Source organism: Takifugu rubripes, chromosome 12 (assembly GCF_901000725.2).
Source record: "Takifugu rubripes chromosome 12, fTakRub1.2, whole genome shotgun sequence".
Classification (NCBI taxonomy): Eukaryota; Metazoa; Chordata; class Actinopteri; order Tetraodontiformes; family Tetraodontidae; genus Takifugu; species Takifugu rubripes.
Genome location: NC_042296.1, coordinates 11,995,686 through 12,011,022, shown reverse-complemented (window position 1 = coordinate 12,011,022; position 15,337 = coordinate 11,995,686). Strand labels below are relative to the sequence as shown.

Here is a 15,337-nt window from a genome sequence, read left to right as displayed (position 1 = left end):
GATTTACAGTTGAAACATTTTCTCAATGGAAACAGTTAAGAAAAAGAATAAAAGGCAGCAAAATCCCAGATTAAAGACTTTCTCCCACCTTGAAACGTTGCCACTGTTGCAGCCTAAAAGGGAAAACCAGCAGAACCCCGGGTCGCGCTGCACACGGGTCGCGCTGCACACGGGTCGCACTGCACACGGGTCGCACTTAGGACCACAAAAACCAGCCAAACATTTGTAAAGGGTGGTGAAAGAGGCTGGGTGGGCTTAATTCACCAGGCCTCAGATACACCCACCTCAGCTCAGGAACTCTGCTGATTTGTCCTCCAGCGATGTTCTGAGCATCATTCTCTGGTTCTGTTGAACAAACTCAACACGCCAGCCATGTGGTGGTTCCTGGGAAGTGGCCCATAACCTCCCCTGAGACGTGTCCCATCAACATCCAGCTGATTTATCTCCACGCAACTCATTTCCATTCAGACATGACGGCCCATTCTCCAGGAAATGGAAGGTCCCCCCGTCCTGATCCGGTCTCCAGCGTGCAGCACGAGCCAGGACCAAAGGCTTCTGCAGGATTGGGTTGGTCCTCGGCAGACGTGTTCTCAAAGACGGGCTTTTCTATTCAGAGTCCCCTGACAAGCACCGAGGTCAAACCACTGTCAGTCACTGTGATATGGAGAGAAAGTCGGGGGGGGGAGAGAGAGAGAGAGAGAGAGAGAGAGAGAACATAGAGAGGGGAGATAGAAAAAGCAGTGAAAAGAAAGGGCACATGCAGAGGGAAGTGGTAAGAGATGAGAATCCAAATGAATCTTCTTCACCCAGTAGACAGACTGTCAGACTCTGTGTGTGTGTGTGTGTGTGTGTGTGTGTGTGTGTGTGAGTGTGAGTGTGTGTGTGTGTGTGCGCGCGTATGTTTTACCTTCTAATTGAAATGCGATGAGGTGTGAAACACCCCTTTAAAAGACCTATCACCATGTGTGAAGCTTAATTCATGTTTGGGGCTGTGTGTGTGTGCGTGCGTGTGTGTGTGTGTGTGTGTGAGTGTGTGTGCGTGCGTGTGTGTGTGTGCGTGTGTGTGTGTGTGTGTGTGTGTCCTTGTCAAATGCGCTCGCCTATGTGCAACATGTTTTTTGTCATCAGAGGGTGGAGGACAACGAGCAGAACATCGTCCAGATGCAGATGGGAGTTTATTCCCGGTACCATTTTGCAGTTTCGGATTTTCGGAGCCTCTCCGGACTCTTGTTTCCTTCTCTTCTTTCCTTCTCTGTCTCCTTGTCTCTCGTCCTCCTCTAGTCTTTCGGTCCCGGGAGACGAGCGTTGTTCTTTGGTTACGACCCAAACCGGTGAACGTCCCTGAAGCTCCGCAGTCAACGGTTGAGACGCGGAACCGGCCGGCATAAACGGGCGCCTCTCACCAGTGGTTGGTTATATACCAGCCGTTGGTTATAGTATACCAGCGATTGGTTATATACCAGCCGTTGGTTATATACCAGCGATTGGTTATATACCAGCCGTTGGTTATATACCAGCGATTGGTTATATACCAGCTGTTGGTTATATACCAGTGGTTGGTTATATACCAGCTATTGGTTATATACCAGCCGTTGGTTATATACCAGTTGTTGGTTATATACCAGCCATTGGTTATATACCAGTTGTTGGTTATTTACCAGCCGTTGGTTATATACCAGCCGTTGGTTATATACCAGTGGTTGGTTATATACCAGCCATTGGTTATATACCATTGGTTGGTTATATACCAGCGATTGGTTATATACCAGCCGTTGGTTATATACTAGTGGTTGGTTATATACCAGCCGTTGGTTATATACTAGTGGTTGGTTATATACCAGCCGTTGGTTATATACTAGTGGTTGGTTATATACCAGCCGTTGGTTATATACCAGTGGTTGGTTATATACCAGCCGTTGGTTATACACCAGCAGTTGGTTATATACTAGTGGTTGGTTATATACCAGCGATTGGTTATATACTAGTGGTTGGTTATATACCAGCCGTTGGTTATATACCAGTGGTTGGTTATATACCAGCCGTTGGTTATATACCAGTGGTTGGTTATATACCAGCCGTTGGTTATATACCAGTGGTTGGTTATATACCAGCCATTGGTTATATACCAGTGGTTGGTTATATACCAGCGATTGGTTATATACCAGCCGTTGGTTATATACTAGTGGTTGGTTATATACCAGCCGTTGGTTATACACCAGCAGTTGGTTATATACTAGTGGTTGGTTATATACCAGCGATTGGTTATATACTAGTGGTTGGTTATATACCAGCCGTTGGTTATATACCAGTGGTTGGTTATATACCAGCCATTGGTTATATACCAGTGGTTGGTTATATACCAGCCGTTGGTTATATACCAGTGGTTGGTTATATACCAGCCGTTGGTTATATACCAGTGGTTGGTTATATACCAGCTATTGGTTATATACCAGCCGTTGGTTATATACCAGCCGTTGGTTATATACCAGTGGTTGGTTATATACCAGCCGTTGGTTATATACCAGTGGTTGGTTATAGACCAGCCGTTGGTTATATACCAGCCGTTGGTTATATACCAGTGGTTGGTTATATACCAGCCGTTGGTTATATACCAGTGGTTGGTTATATACCAGCCGTTGGTTATATACTAGTGGTTGGTTATATACCAGCCGCTGGTTATATACCAGCCGTTGGTTATATACCAGTGGTTGGTTATATATCAGCCGTTGGTTATATACCAGTGGTTGGTTATATACCAGCCGTTGGTTATATACCAGCCGTTGGTTATATACCAGTGGTTGGTTATATACCAGCCATTGGTTATATACCAGCCGTTGGTTATATACTAGTGGTTGGTTATATACCAGCCGTTGGTTATATACCAGTGGTTGGTTATATACCAGTGGGTGGTTATATACCAGCCGTTGGTTATATACCAATGGTTGGTTATATACCAGTGGTTGGTTATATACCAGTGGTTGGTTATATACAGCAGACGTGAGCCCATTCAGCGGTTGAACTAGCAACCTTCCTGAACCCTGGCTTCATGGCTTCCTTCACAAGCACATCAGTACTCATTAAACACACATCTGGAGTCGGGGACGCGCTTCGTTAATACAGGCAAGTGTGTGGTTGCAAACGAGTGTGAGCCGGTGTTGGGAGGCCCGATCAGAACCTTCCGTTATCTTCATCTCACACGCGTAGTTGATGAAGCCACATTTCTTCGCTCCCTTTTCCCTTTTTGTCACATTTCTGCTGCTACTGTAAATGTGTCCTTCTGCGGCTGCATTTCTTAAAATGCTACTTAATTACCCACCGTTCGTCTGAGGGAGAAATTTAATGTGTTCATTGTGCTCTCTGCAGCCTTTCCGCTGCAGGTGTTCATGTGTTTGCGTATCTGTGTGTGTGTGTGTGTGTGTGCGTGTGTGTGTGTGTGTGTGTGTGTGTGTGAACATACTCTTTATTCCCTATCAGATTGGTGAACCATGATATTACACTCTAAGCTTATATAAATATTCATCCGTTTGCACACACAAACAAGCACGTGCTCTGGAAGTCACTCGCCCTCCGAGGCTCTTTAACTACGCTGTGAAATTACCAGGCATAAACATCCATATTGCTCCAAACAAATGGTGATTCTACATACAGGTAGCCTCAGCGTCTACAGCTCCTACACAAAATGGAGCAAATGGTGCAATAAACTCAATGGTTTTACCCCCGAAATCGTAAAATTGGTGTACGTTGCTCACATGGGCGGATGGCAGATACATCAAGGGTCCTATTTTGCCTCCAAAGCTGTGTTACATCAATGTTGTCCTCCATCCGACGCTGTTGGCTTTATTAAGAAGGAACTGTCTGTCGGCTGACTCTGATGTGTGAAAGCAGATTTCCAATATAGCGCGTTTATCTGCGAGTCTGCCCCTGAACCTCAGTCAAAGCTCCTCATCATGATAGATTGGCCACGTCACGCAGGGAGCGCAATTTTTTCACTCTTTTAAGCGCACGCTTGTTGTCGGAAATGAATAAATATGAGACAAATCACCTCAGTGCACCTAGTGTAAAACCCACTTTAGTGTGAATGAGCTTTCACTTTTTAACTGTGGGGGACCTGGCGCACGTGAGGATCCTCGTCAGTGACGGATGGCTTTGAGGCAGGATAATGAGTCATAAAAGTGGAGGGAGGAAAATGGGGAAGACAAGGAAGCAATCATTTCCCCCCAAACAGACTCATTCAGCCCATTGTGTAATTGTGTGTGTGTGTGTGTGTGCGCGCGCGGGTGTAATTTTCAAAAGCAATATTCTTTTACTTCAACTGCTATAAAAGATCTGATAAATCCTTCTCCCGAGCGATTCTCAGTATGTAGGTTGTGTCTTGCAGCCCTCGCACCCTATAAATGATTTAAAGAAAAAAACCTACAACGGGAAAGAGTATCAACTATTTAAAAACCCTTCACCTACTAATGGCTAAAAGGTCACACATCATGGGAAAATGGGAATTAGCATATTTAAAAGCTTTAGGACTATAAATAAAATATTCTCCACCGTGTATTTAGGCCTTCTATGTATTTGTATAATTTTGTCTAATCACTCTGGAAATTAATCAGTTATGCGTTGCAGCGCGTGTTCCCGCTGGAGTTCAATCTGATGGAATTTAATTAACATCTGGGATGGCTCCGACCGTTTTGAGTGTTAGCGTTAGCATGCTTATTTGCTATTTGTTGCTTTTCTACGCGCGAGAGTTTCAGCGTCGCTCCGCCAGTTAAATGAGCATCAAATGAGCATAGCAACTAAATGTTGTTAATAATAAACTAAATAAAAGCCACACAGATACGTGCACACATGTACATGTAGTGGACTGACAACAGTTATAATAGCCAGGAAGCCTTTTTTCAGGTCCAGTGAATGTTAGAATTAGTATCATTAGTGGACCAAAGGCAGTTTAAGAAAATCAATCTCTTTAGGAACAATAGGTGAAAATCAATCACCTTTTAATAGAAGGTCATTTGTCTTTAGAGTTAAAGTACTGGCAGCACACCCTCTATAATCAATGTGCTCCTCCACTCGGCCAAAGTTGCCGGGTACAGAGACAGTCCCAAATAGTCCAGCTACATGTTCCATCCCCTCATGGAAGAAGTCAAATCTGGAAGACCAGATCGTAAACCCGCTCCACTTTCAGGTGTGGGAATGTATCGTCTGAATCTCCATATTTTACACAAATCTATCATCTGTGAGTTAATGTCGGCGCTTTAACGGCGGCTGAAATGCTGCTCTTTGGGTTGGTGTGTGTGTGTGTGTGTGTGTGTGTGTACGTGTACGTGTGTGTGCGTGTGTGTGTGTGTGTGTGCGTGCGTGTCCTGTGATGGACTGATGACCTGTCCAGGGTGGATTCTCACCTCACCTGACTGCTGGAATAGACTCCAGTACCATCATGACCTCGATTACAAATAAGCAGCGGTTAACAGGATGGAGGGATGATAGATAGATGGATGGATGGATGGATGGATGGAGGGAGGGATGGATGGAGGGATGATAGATAGATGGAGGGATGGATGGATGGATGGAGGGAGGGATGGATGGAGGGATGATAGATAGATGGATGGATGATGGATAAATGATGGATGGATAATGGATGGATGGATGATGGATGGATGGATGATGGATGGATGATAGATTAAGGATGATGGATGGATGGATGGATGAGGGATGGATGAAGGATGGATGGATGATAGATTACAGATGATGGATGGATGATGGATGGATGATGGATGGATGATAGATTACGGATGATGGATGGATGGATGATAGATTACGGATGATGGATGGATGATAGATTACGGATGGATGGATGATGGAGGGATGATGGACCCCCCAGCTGTTGGTGTCTGCTCCTGCTGTCATGGCGTCACTGTCGTCTTTTATGCTTTGATGTAGCATCAGAATCCTCCTTTAATGTTCCACATTCGTACACGTGAGCGTTCCTGTTGTCAAGGTTAAAGACTTCGCCATGACATCAGCGTCCCAGTTCATCTATGATTCTTCACACAGGCAATTAAACTGTCACTCAGTCACGCACACACACACACACACGCACACACACACACACACACACTCATACATGCACTAGCTTGGCAATTCTGACCTTTGCACAGTCGCTACAGGGCAAAACATAAAGGACGAGGGAGGGACGGTGTAAGCAATAAACTGTTGCAGTGTTCTATATACTGGGGGCAAGTCATGTTAATGAATATTTAATAAAGCAGTAATTAACTATTTACTCATTAATGAAAGCACAGGGACCAGGAAGGAGCCCTTTAACATTTATAAATGATTTCACGCTGCAGTGGCTGAATGGTCAATATGCTCCCAGTAAAGGTGTCTTATTTGCTCTCGCAGCCAATCATTAAAGCTTTCTATACAGGATCAATACGCTGCCTTCACACCTGAAGGTGAACTCCTCTGGAATGTCAGCGCTCCGCATCTGCTGGGCGAGGAGGGAAAGATCCACCTAACACGACCTTGGGCTGAGATGCCGGCCGTCTCTGACCGTTGCCTTCATCCTGTTTTATCAGCTGGAAATCAGATAAATGTCAAATCTGGAATGTTTACGAGGAAAATGTCTAAACTACGGGATGAACCGGAACAAAATGCGTTACTCCGTCGGAAAAATGCTTGGAATTTCCTGACTCTTCGCTTAGACCGTCAGCAGATGGTGGTTTTTTACACTTATCTGGTAATTACACACTGATTCTAGTACAATTCTGGTTTCCCTGAATATAATAACTGAATATAATAACTTAGAATAACATTGAGGCTCAGGTGCTAATAAAAAAGCTTTGAGGGAGATGTGTGAATGATTTGGTGGGAAAAAAAACCCTCAAAACCCAGAAAAACAATTCAAACACGTTTTTAAACTATTTCATTTTATTTAGGAAGTGAAATAAAATGTCCAGTGTTTCATTTGTGCTTTACATTGTTACAAACCGCCACTGGAGGTCACAAAATAAACCTCAGGGGAGGAAATTGGGGGGGAAGCTGGAAGCTCCAGAAGAGGAATTCACCTTCATCATGGCCACTGTTCTCATCCTCATCCTCATCCTCATCCTCATCACTGTCTCTGTACAGATTCGTAGAAATGATCGGCTCCAAAGTTACGTCTGTGGTTATTTACAAGGCCTCTTGCCACAAAATAGTCAACTTTTAGTTTGATATTTTTAAAAAAACAGGGTGTGGTGAAGATGCGCTGGCACAAACGTGATGAGAACTGGTCAGAATCCCACCGGGGAACCGTTCCACCTGTTGTTTTTCACCATATTCGTGCTAGTTTAGCATCTCTGCCCTCATTTCTGATTCATTGTTGTAAAAACAAACCCGAGGAGGAGGAGGAGGAGGTTATTTCTACACACAGAGCGGCGTCTACCTGAATCTAAACTCTTGTATTGTGCTACTATCTTTGAGCAAAAAACAGAAGGTAAGATACAATTTATAAGAGGAAGTGCTTCTATATAAGAACAGGTAAACTAGCTTGAGGCTACAGTCGCTACAGTAGTTGATAGTAGAATCTAAGTGTCTGGTTGTTCTCTGGTGCTGAAACATCGGCCACACATCTGCTTCCCTTCCTCAGCAGGCGTCATCAACACACTCCGGATTGTGACAAAAGCCCCACAACCAGCAGATGTAAGGGGGGGGAAGAACAGCCCGGCTCTGTACGGAGGGGGGGTGAGAAGCTCCTGTTATCTTCAGGCGCCTGTTGTGAACCGACGCGTCTTGAAGTGTGGATGTGAGGACAGAAAGGGATTATGTCGGCGGGTTTACGGCGGGGGAGCTCGCCGATTCTCAACAGCTCGTTAGAGGGATCTTCTTCGTCATCGCGGGCAAATCAAAGGCGGCGCCACAATCCCCCCCCCCCCCGCGTCCGTCCGGATTCCAGCACCAGAGGCCGACAGTCGTACCTTCTACTCTACAGTATTTAGAATATAAGAGGAGGCAGGCAGTGCATAAACATGTACAAAAAGACCCGTCCCAGCTCCAGCCGCGAGCTCTCCACGTGGAGGAGACGTGTCACCTGTGAGCGGAGGCCCAAACAGCCGTTCCAAAGCTTATTGTTAACAAGATTATAAATTACGTTTAACACTTGGAAAAAGCTTTAACTAAAATAAAAAAAAAAACCCATCAGCGTCAGAGAAATCCTCTAAATTCAGAGCGGTCCGCCCGAGCCTTCACGTGGAACACTGACGCGGTCGCTAACTCCCTGAAATGTCATTTTCGTTACTACAATAGTGATAATTGGACAGAAAATCTGGGTGTTACAGGCAGTTATGAGTCCATTTTCTTCCAACCAAAATCATGCATTATTGCTCGGATATGGATAAAATATTGCCCCAAGACAGAAAACGTTGCTCCGTGTGCCAGTTATTCAGGAGGTTTGGCAAAATATCCTAAAGAGTCATAAAATTGGCATAGATTCCATTATAAGGTTATTGTTCTTTTTTTGCATGCAGTCATTTTTTTTTGTTTGCTTGTTTGTTTTTTAATCATTAAAGTGGCAGCTCAACGTAAAAAAGGTACTCGGCAATCAGAAAGTGTCAAATGCTTTGGCATATTTGCAACAAAGGCAAAAAACAGAACGAAAAGATCGACAAATAAAGTGCAAAATCTACACGTCTTAATCAAAACAGACATAATAAATAAAGCAATAAATAGAAAACAATAAAAACAGGTCTCAAAGCTAAACATGGTCTGCTGGCAAAATAAAAAAAAGAGTAGATGTTGTCGGACTCGTGAGAAAGGTTTGACCTTTGAGGAGAATCCAGACATTTTAATGTCTGACAGGTAAAAAAAACAAGTATTGTCAGGTTTGGGTTGTTGTTGGGTTGTTGTCAGACGATCCTGCTGGAGATTCCTTCCACACGGAAGTCCGGTTTCCCTCCCCGAGCCCCTCACATTCCGCTACTTGCTCTCTATTGTTCCTAATCAACTAAAAATGGCAGCAGCCTCCACATCTGCATCCACTTAAAAAAATAGTTCCCGAGTATAAAGGTGTGCTTTGTTGCGGCTACCGACGGCAGCTTCGTTCCCTTCACAGTTTCGTGGGAATTTTGTCGAAAGAGAAGCAAAAAGATCCCTGTTCTGAGAGGTCGGTTCCGTGTCGACCCAGTCTGAGGCCAGACTGTTGCTACCAGCGTTTGAAATTCGTCGAATCACTTTGCGGAGAGACCTGAAGGTGTGATTGGAGCCGGAGGATTGTGCTTCTGTGCTGTTTCAGCGCGTGCTGGGGGGGTGGTCAGAAATAGATCGACTGTAAGCATCTTCAGAAACGGCGAGCGAGATGTGCTTTATTTATCTTCACGGATACTTAGAAGAAGCCTCCGATGGGGACGTATATCACATCAAGCAGGTGACAATCTGAGCGGAGCATCAGAGAGCTTTTTGAGGGAGCGGAAGTGGAAGCGGAGCCGCGGCGGGCTTTTTTTTTCTTCTTTTTTTTTTGCTTTGCCTCCGGATTCTTGCAGATTGATGGCAGGTCCGTGGTGCTGCTCCGCCAGACCGGGCGTTTCGTCACGAGAGAAGGTTTCGCCGAATGAACCCGAGCTACTCCCCCAGTGAGCTCATCGGGGAGAACGCCCCCTTGAAGCAGGCCGACTCGTAGTGCTTGTTCAGGTAGCTCTTGAGCGCAAACGTCTTGTCGCAGCGTTTACACTTGTAGTGCTTGAAGGCCGAGTGCGTCTGCATGTGGGCGCGCAGGTTCGAGCGGTCGGCGAACGCCTTCCCGCAGTGCGCGCACCCGAAGGGCTTCTCGCCCGTGTGGGAGCGCATGTGGCCCTGCAGCAGCCAGGGGCGGCTGAAGGCTTTGCCGCACACGTCGCACTTGTGCTTGAGGTCGTGGGTCAGCAGGTGCATGGCCATGGCGGGCATGGAGACGTAGACTTTGCCGCAGGTGGGGCACTTCTTGGCCATCTTGCTGTCCAGGCTCCGGTGCGTCTGCTTGTGCCGGCTCAGGTTGGAGGACGTGGCGTAGGTTTTCCCGCACTCGCTGCAGGTGTGCCTCTGAGCGGCCCTGGGGGTCGCCGCGGCTCTCCTCCGCGACCTCCCGTCCATGATAAAAAAGGCGTCCACAGTGTAGCCCTCGCTGACGGCCGCGTCCCCGTTAATGTACCCGCCGGCCGACGACGACGCCTCCGAGCGAGGGCTGTCCGGTTGGTCCGAATCCCCGTGGATGTCCCCGTGGATGCCGGAATAGGAATCATTGATGCGGCTGTAGATAATGGACGGGTGTCCGGGTGAGGGCACTTTAGAGATGACGGGTGAGTCGCTTCCCACGACATCCTCGTAAGGAGATGGACTCAAGTAATCGCCCACGTAGCCTGAAGAGAGAGGAGAGGAATGAGGAGAGGTAAACGATCGATCCGGAGGAGCCACCTTCAGAAACACACCATATCTAGATGGGCCGCGAACCCAAGCCCTTTCCCAGGGTTGATGGACACCTCGTGTCCTGCTACTCTGCTGATTACAGTCTGGCATCTCTGGTTTCCTCACCTGGACCACCCAGAGTCCCGGACTGCTCGTTCATAAGAGCTGAAAGCTAACGCAGTAGATAGAAGGCAGGCGCACGCGGGGCGAGACGTTAGCGTAGCTCGATACCGCCGCTCGGCTCGAGTCTCCTATTGAAAGTGGCAGAAGAGTCTGTTGTTTTGTGGGAGACACCTGTAGAGGGAGATCTTTCTTTTACATAATGGGAAGTGTAGCGAGTGCTACTCCTCCACCGCACAGCTGCACCGTCGCCCCCCCCGAGCTGTCAGAATGTCTACGGAGCGTCTCAGTTACAGCAGCAGGGAGTCTCGTGCTTTGCTCAAGAGCACCGAATTTGTGCAGGCGTCCTCCTGGCCTCATACACTCCCGCTCAACCTGCGTGTTTCTGTGCCTCTCCTGACAAATCCCATGAATGACTTGTTGCCATGTTCTGACGGCAGCTGTCTCATTATTTCTATTACCGGCCTCCGAACTCAACAGGCTGAGCAGCGACTGACACGAGCACAGACTGCTAGCTCGGCTCCCACAGCCGGGACTCCTGCGGATCCCTGCCGATCAATAGCTCTCCATTTCAATTAGCACTCTGCAAGCATTTAGACAAAGGCAGCAGAGGAGATCCTGTTGCTGGTAATATCATTTCATGATGCAGTTCTGAGAAAAGCTCAGAAGATGATCGATATTATGAGGAGAACAGGAGACGGGCAGACAGAAGAAAGGAGGCCCTGCAAGAGACAAAATAGGAAGAATCATGCTGGAAAAAGAACAGAGCTGTAGAGGGTGTGCACGGTCTGGGGTTCGTGCTATTTAAATGATGATTTGAGAGGTTTAGGTGAATTAAGATACAGAGAAAGACTGAAAGCACAAGAGAGAGAAAAGTCATGAATCATGAATATTCAATCATTGCACTCTGGAACAAGGTGCTGGTTTGTGTGTGTGTGCGTGCGTGTGTGTGTGTGTGTGGCATCTATGTGTGTGTCTTGTTTTATAGAGCATGAGTAAATGCTTTTAAAACATGACCAAGAGGTTGAGTTCAACCCTGATTAGCTTTAGTCCCCAGTTTTGAGGCCGCTGCAGCTTCCCAGTACAGACTTATACTGGTGGAACAGGAGCTGCCATTTAAACCTGTTTGATTACTTCTGACTCCTCTTATTGTTCTACAGACATAAGTGTTGGACTTGATAGGTGGACATATGGCGAGACACCATTGGAATTTAGGATTAACATATTCCGTGAGGAGAGCAGACGTCTCGGTGCCCTGCTTTCATCTCCGGACAGACGCAGGTCTTCTTCACCAACATCGGCCCAAAGTTGGTGTTCAACATCAACACTGAATACCAAGCGTGTCCTCGCCGACGTCAACCTGCTCTGCGCAGAGACCTGGACGTGGGGAGCTGTCACCACGAGGGCGACGCAGCGTCTCATTGCTAGTCATTGGTCCTGCAGACGTGCTGCGGCAAATTGTCTCCTGGCACTTCCAGTTGTGGATCGAGAGAGCGGTGGGTCATGCTAAGAGCTGGAACTAGTTGATCCATCACTGAGATGAAGCCCCTGCTCATGTGGATGGAACCCCAAATATACAGAATCAAGTCCAACGTCTCGGCGTGATGACGCCTTTGCTGGCCTACCACGTTCTCTGGTGTGTGTTTCCTGTCCACTGTGTATTTTTGTCTCTCCCCCAGGCTCAAATCTTTTCCTGAGCCAAAATCAGTTAAAAAAGTCCATTTTAACACCCTGAAATTCCTCCCATAAATCACTCGGTAAGCGGACGGGTGCTCTGCTTCCCATTGCCAAGCTTCCCAGTTAAATTGAACTTGATAGGCGACGGCATTGAAATAACAGAACTTTACAGATGTTTGATTTTACAGCTGCTAATCTTTAACTGTAAATGATCCTGAAAGAACTGGTCCTTTTCGGAGGTGTCACTCACTTGATTGACTGCTGTCTCTGTCTCACTGTGTCGAGTCGGCGTTCCGAAGCACTTGAGCAGCATTACAGCTGATAGCACCTGTAAATGCTTATTAAAGATTAAACCATCCCACTAAACCAAGACATCCTTCTTTCCTTCGACCCCCCAACAGAGTCAAGTTAAGAGAGGAAAGAGTCTGGAATTTAATTTTTGATCTAAACCTGCAGTAACTGACCCACACTTGTGTGCTTGGACACTTGTAGGTCACTGTTTCCTCTGTGTGTGTGTGTGTGTGTGTGTGTGTGTGTGTCAGAGGGAGAGCGAATGTGTGTGTGAGTGATGCTGTGCATTCAGCTGTGCAGGCTGGGAAATGTGCCGAGTTGACAGAAACGCAGCAGCGAGAGTATGTTTCTTCCTCCACCGGTAACAGCTTTGTGCGCGCGTGTCAGCACACGTGCACGTGAGCAACAAGCTGCAGTCGCTTAAGTCAAACTCCTGTTATATTTATAACGGGGGGGGGGGAGAGGAGCCGGCCCCTGCGTGTTTGCCGCACTGCTGCGTGGCCCCCGCCACCCACCTGGGACCACTCACACCTGACCTTGGTGCACCGGCTGCTCCAGCAGCTCCGTCCCGACACACAGCTCGGCCCTTCTACCTCCAAGCTGTTTCTTTTACACGGCTCTGAATCGTTCGGTCTTGATCTCACAAGCGTGGGTTTCCAAAAATAATCAAAGGCTGTTGCCGTCGGAGACGCGGGACGATGCCAGTGATGTGGAACCCCCAGAGAGCAGCAGTGCACAGCTGGACTGTGTGGGCTCGTGTCGCTCGTGCATAAACTCGTGCCATGGTGAAATGTCAGTAGTTGTTTGACATACTCTCTCTGACTCCTCTGTGTTGTATTTATTGATTAGCGTGTGTGGGAACCCTTTAGAATCGGTGGAGCTCTGCAGTATTGTTGATCTCTCAGAGAGGCTGGAGTTGCTGGAAACAGCCGGATTTGAATAATTTACTTGAGAGAACAGCGGAGAATCTCACTGCTGTGTGCTGGAGGTGACATAATTCATCAGGAGAATCATTTAGCAAAGAGCTCAGCTCTTTGGCTTCCTGGAAATTAGCATCAACCTTCTGTTTTGGGGGGTTTTTTAAAAGAGATTTTTGTCTTTGTTGCGAGCATCTCGTGTCATTATTGAACTGTAAAAGCTCACTGGATGAAAAACAGGCTTACTCCATGACCTCAATTCTTTTCAGGTTGAAAATTGAGTGGAAAAGCCACTGTAACTGAGTAACTGAGCTTTTTTTTTTAGTGTTTCATGAGGCGCTTTTCATGGTGGCTGAGCGTGAAACAGGAAATTTATTCAGAGAGTTTGCTCCTGTGAGGAAAACAAATCAGATTTCACACTTTGCACATCGTATAGAAGCAAATTCACAGAGCGTCGTCACTGTTTGGTGATCAGGATATAAGAGACACAGGAAACCTGGTATTTGAGGTTCAGCTGACACAACATCTCGGCGTTTGTGTCTGTGACATTTCTCTACAAATAAAGCACCAAAAAGAAGCTTTTGAAGAATTTGTGGTGTATTCCTGGACGGTGACCTGGCTTTGACCCCTAAAGGCTTTTCCTCCCTTTATCCTCCAGCTACAGTCATGACTAATGCTTTAAATCCCGGCATAAAGAAATATCCTGGATGCTATGGGGGTACGCATGTGCGTGCACGCGTGCACGGGTAGGCGGCTGACTAACCTTTCTCATGGTGGTGGAACCGCAGACTGAGTTGTTCTCTCCTGCTTTGGCCGTAGGAGTTCTCCAGCTCCGCGGCCGAAAAATCGTCCAGTTTCACTTTCTTCACCAAGAACGAGCGAGGCATGATGGCACGTGAGCGGCTCCTGCACGCGGAAACAATGAACGCGGGCTCTCCTTCCTGGCTTCGCACCCACTTTGTCACTTTAACGGGCCGGGGGGGTTCTTCCTAAGCCGGGTGTAGCCTCCGTTTCAGCTCCTGACGATGTGTTTGCTTCCTGCAAACAAACTGCCGCGTAAGCAGAAAAGAGTCATGGCTTTTAACGTCGGAGAAACGTCCAGAGTGACCACGCGCCGGTGTGTTTCCGGCTCCTCCGGGCGCCTGTGGAGCTCTTACCCGTCCAAAAATAGCATTCGGATCGAAAACAAACGCGGATAACTGCGATCGCGGAGGCTTTTTTTTTGGGAGGGGGGGTGTTCAGCTTTGAAAAGAACGCTGATTTATTATGCGTTTCAGCGCGTGGACAGCTCCCGCGGCAGCTCTTCGCGTGCCTCTCGACGTTCTCGTGGCGTCAGCACCGGACAGCTCCAGCCTGCGCGAGACTCGCCTCTGGCATCGTCCACTTAAAAACCACAGAAGAAGAGCCAGAACTTTCCGTCCGTCTCTAAACACTCCGCGGAGGAAAATCCCCGACGCGTCGGTGCGGAGGTGAAGAGCGACGCGGGGAACCAGCCCAAAATGTCCCCACTGCTCCGGCAAAGGCTCGGGAAACGGCAAAAACACACACTTCTGCTCGTCTTTCCCTCCTGCCCTCCGTCTCCTTCACTCTTTTCTTCTCCGCTCGGCGCGCGTGCAGCTGCGTATTTTTCTGATGCACGAGATCAGCTGTTGCGGCTTTATAGGGCGCGCGCGAGAGAGAGCGGTGGGGAGGGGGGGGGGGGGGGGGGGGGGAAGAGAGAGGGAGGAAGTGCTTAATTTTATTCATCATAAGAAAAAAAAGAGCATCTCGCCTTGTGGGAGCAGCAGCGCGGTGATGGTCGGGCTGGGATTATAATGAGGTAGCTTTAAGTGCGCGCTCACGCTGATTATGGCAATAAAATTAAAAGGCAGACTGTCTGTTCCTCACTTTCTAATGCGCATCTCTGTAGGAATGATGCACGTGGT

General features: G+C 47.5%; 1 protein-coding gene across 1 annotated transcript; it reads right to left on the bottom strand.

Annotated features, from left to right (window-relative positions):
* Positions 1-6,968: 6,968 nt before the first annotated feature.
* Positions 6,969-15,040, bottom strand: LOC101070324 (transcriptional repressor scratch 1-like). The gene is made up of 2 exons (XM_029845540.1): positions 14,176-15,040; positions 6,969-10,361 (listed from the first exon to the last, which is right to left on the bottom strand). The coding sequence occupies exons 1-2, from the start codon at positions 14,297-14,299 to the stop codon at positions 9,589-9,591; spliced, it is 897 nt and encodes a 298-aa protein (XP_029701400.1). The 5' UTR covers positions 14,300-15,040; the 3' UTR covers positions 6,969-9,588.
* Positions 15,041-15,337: the final 297 nt, after the last annotated feature.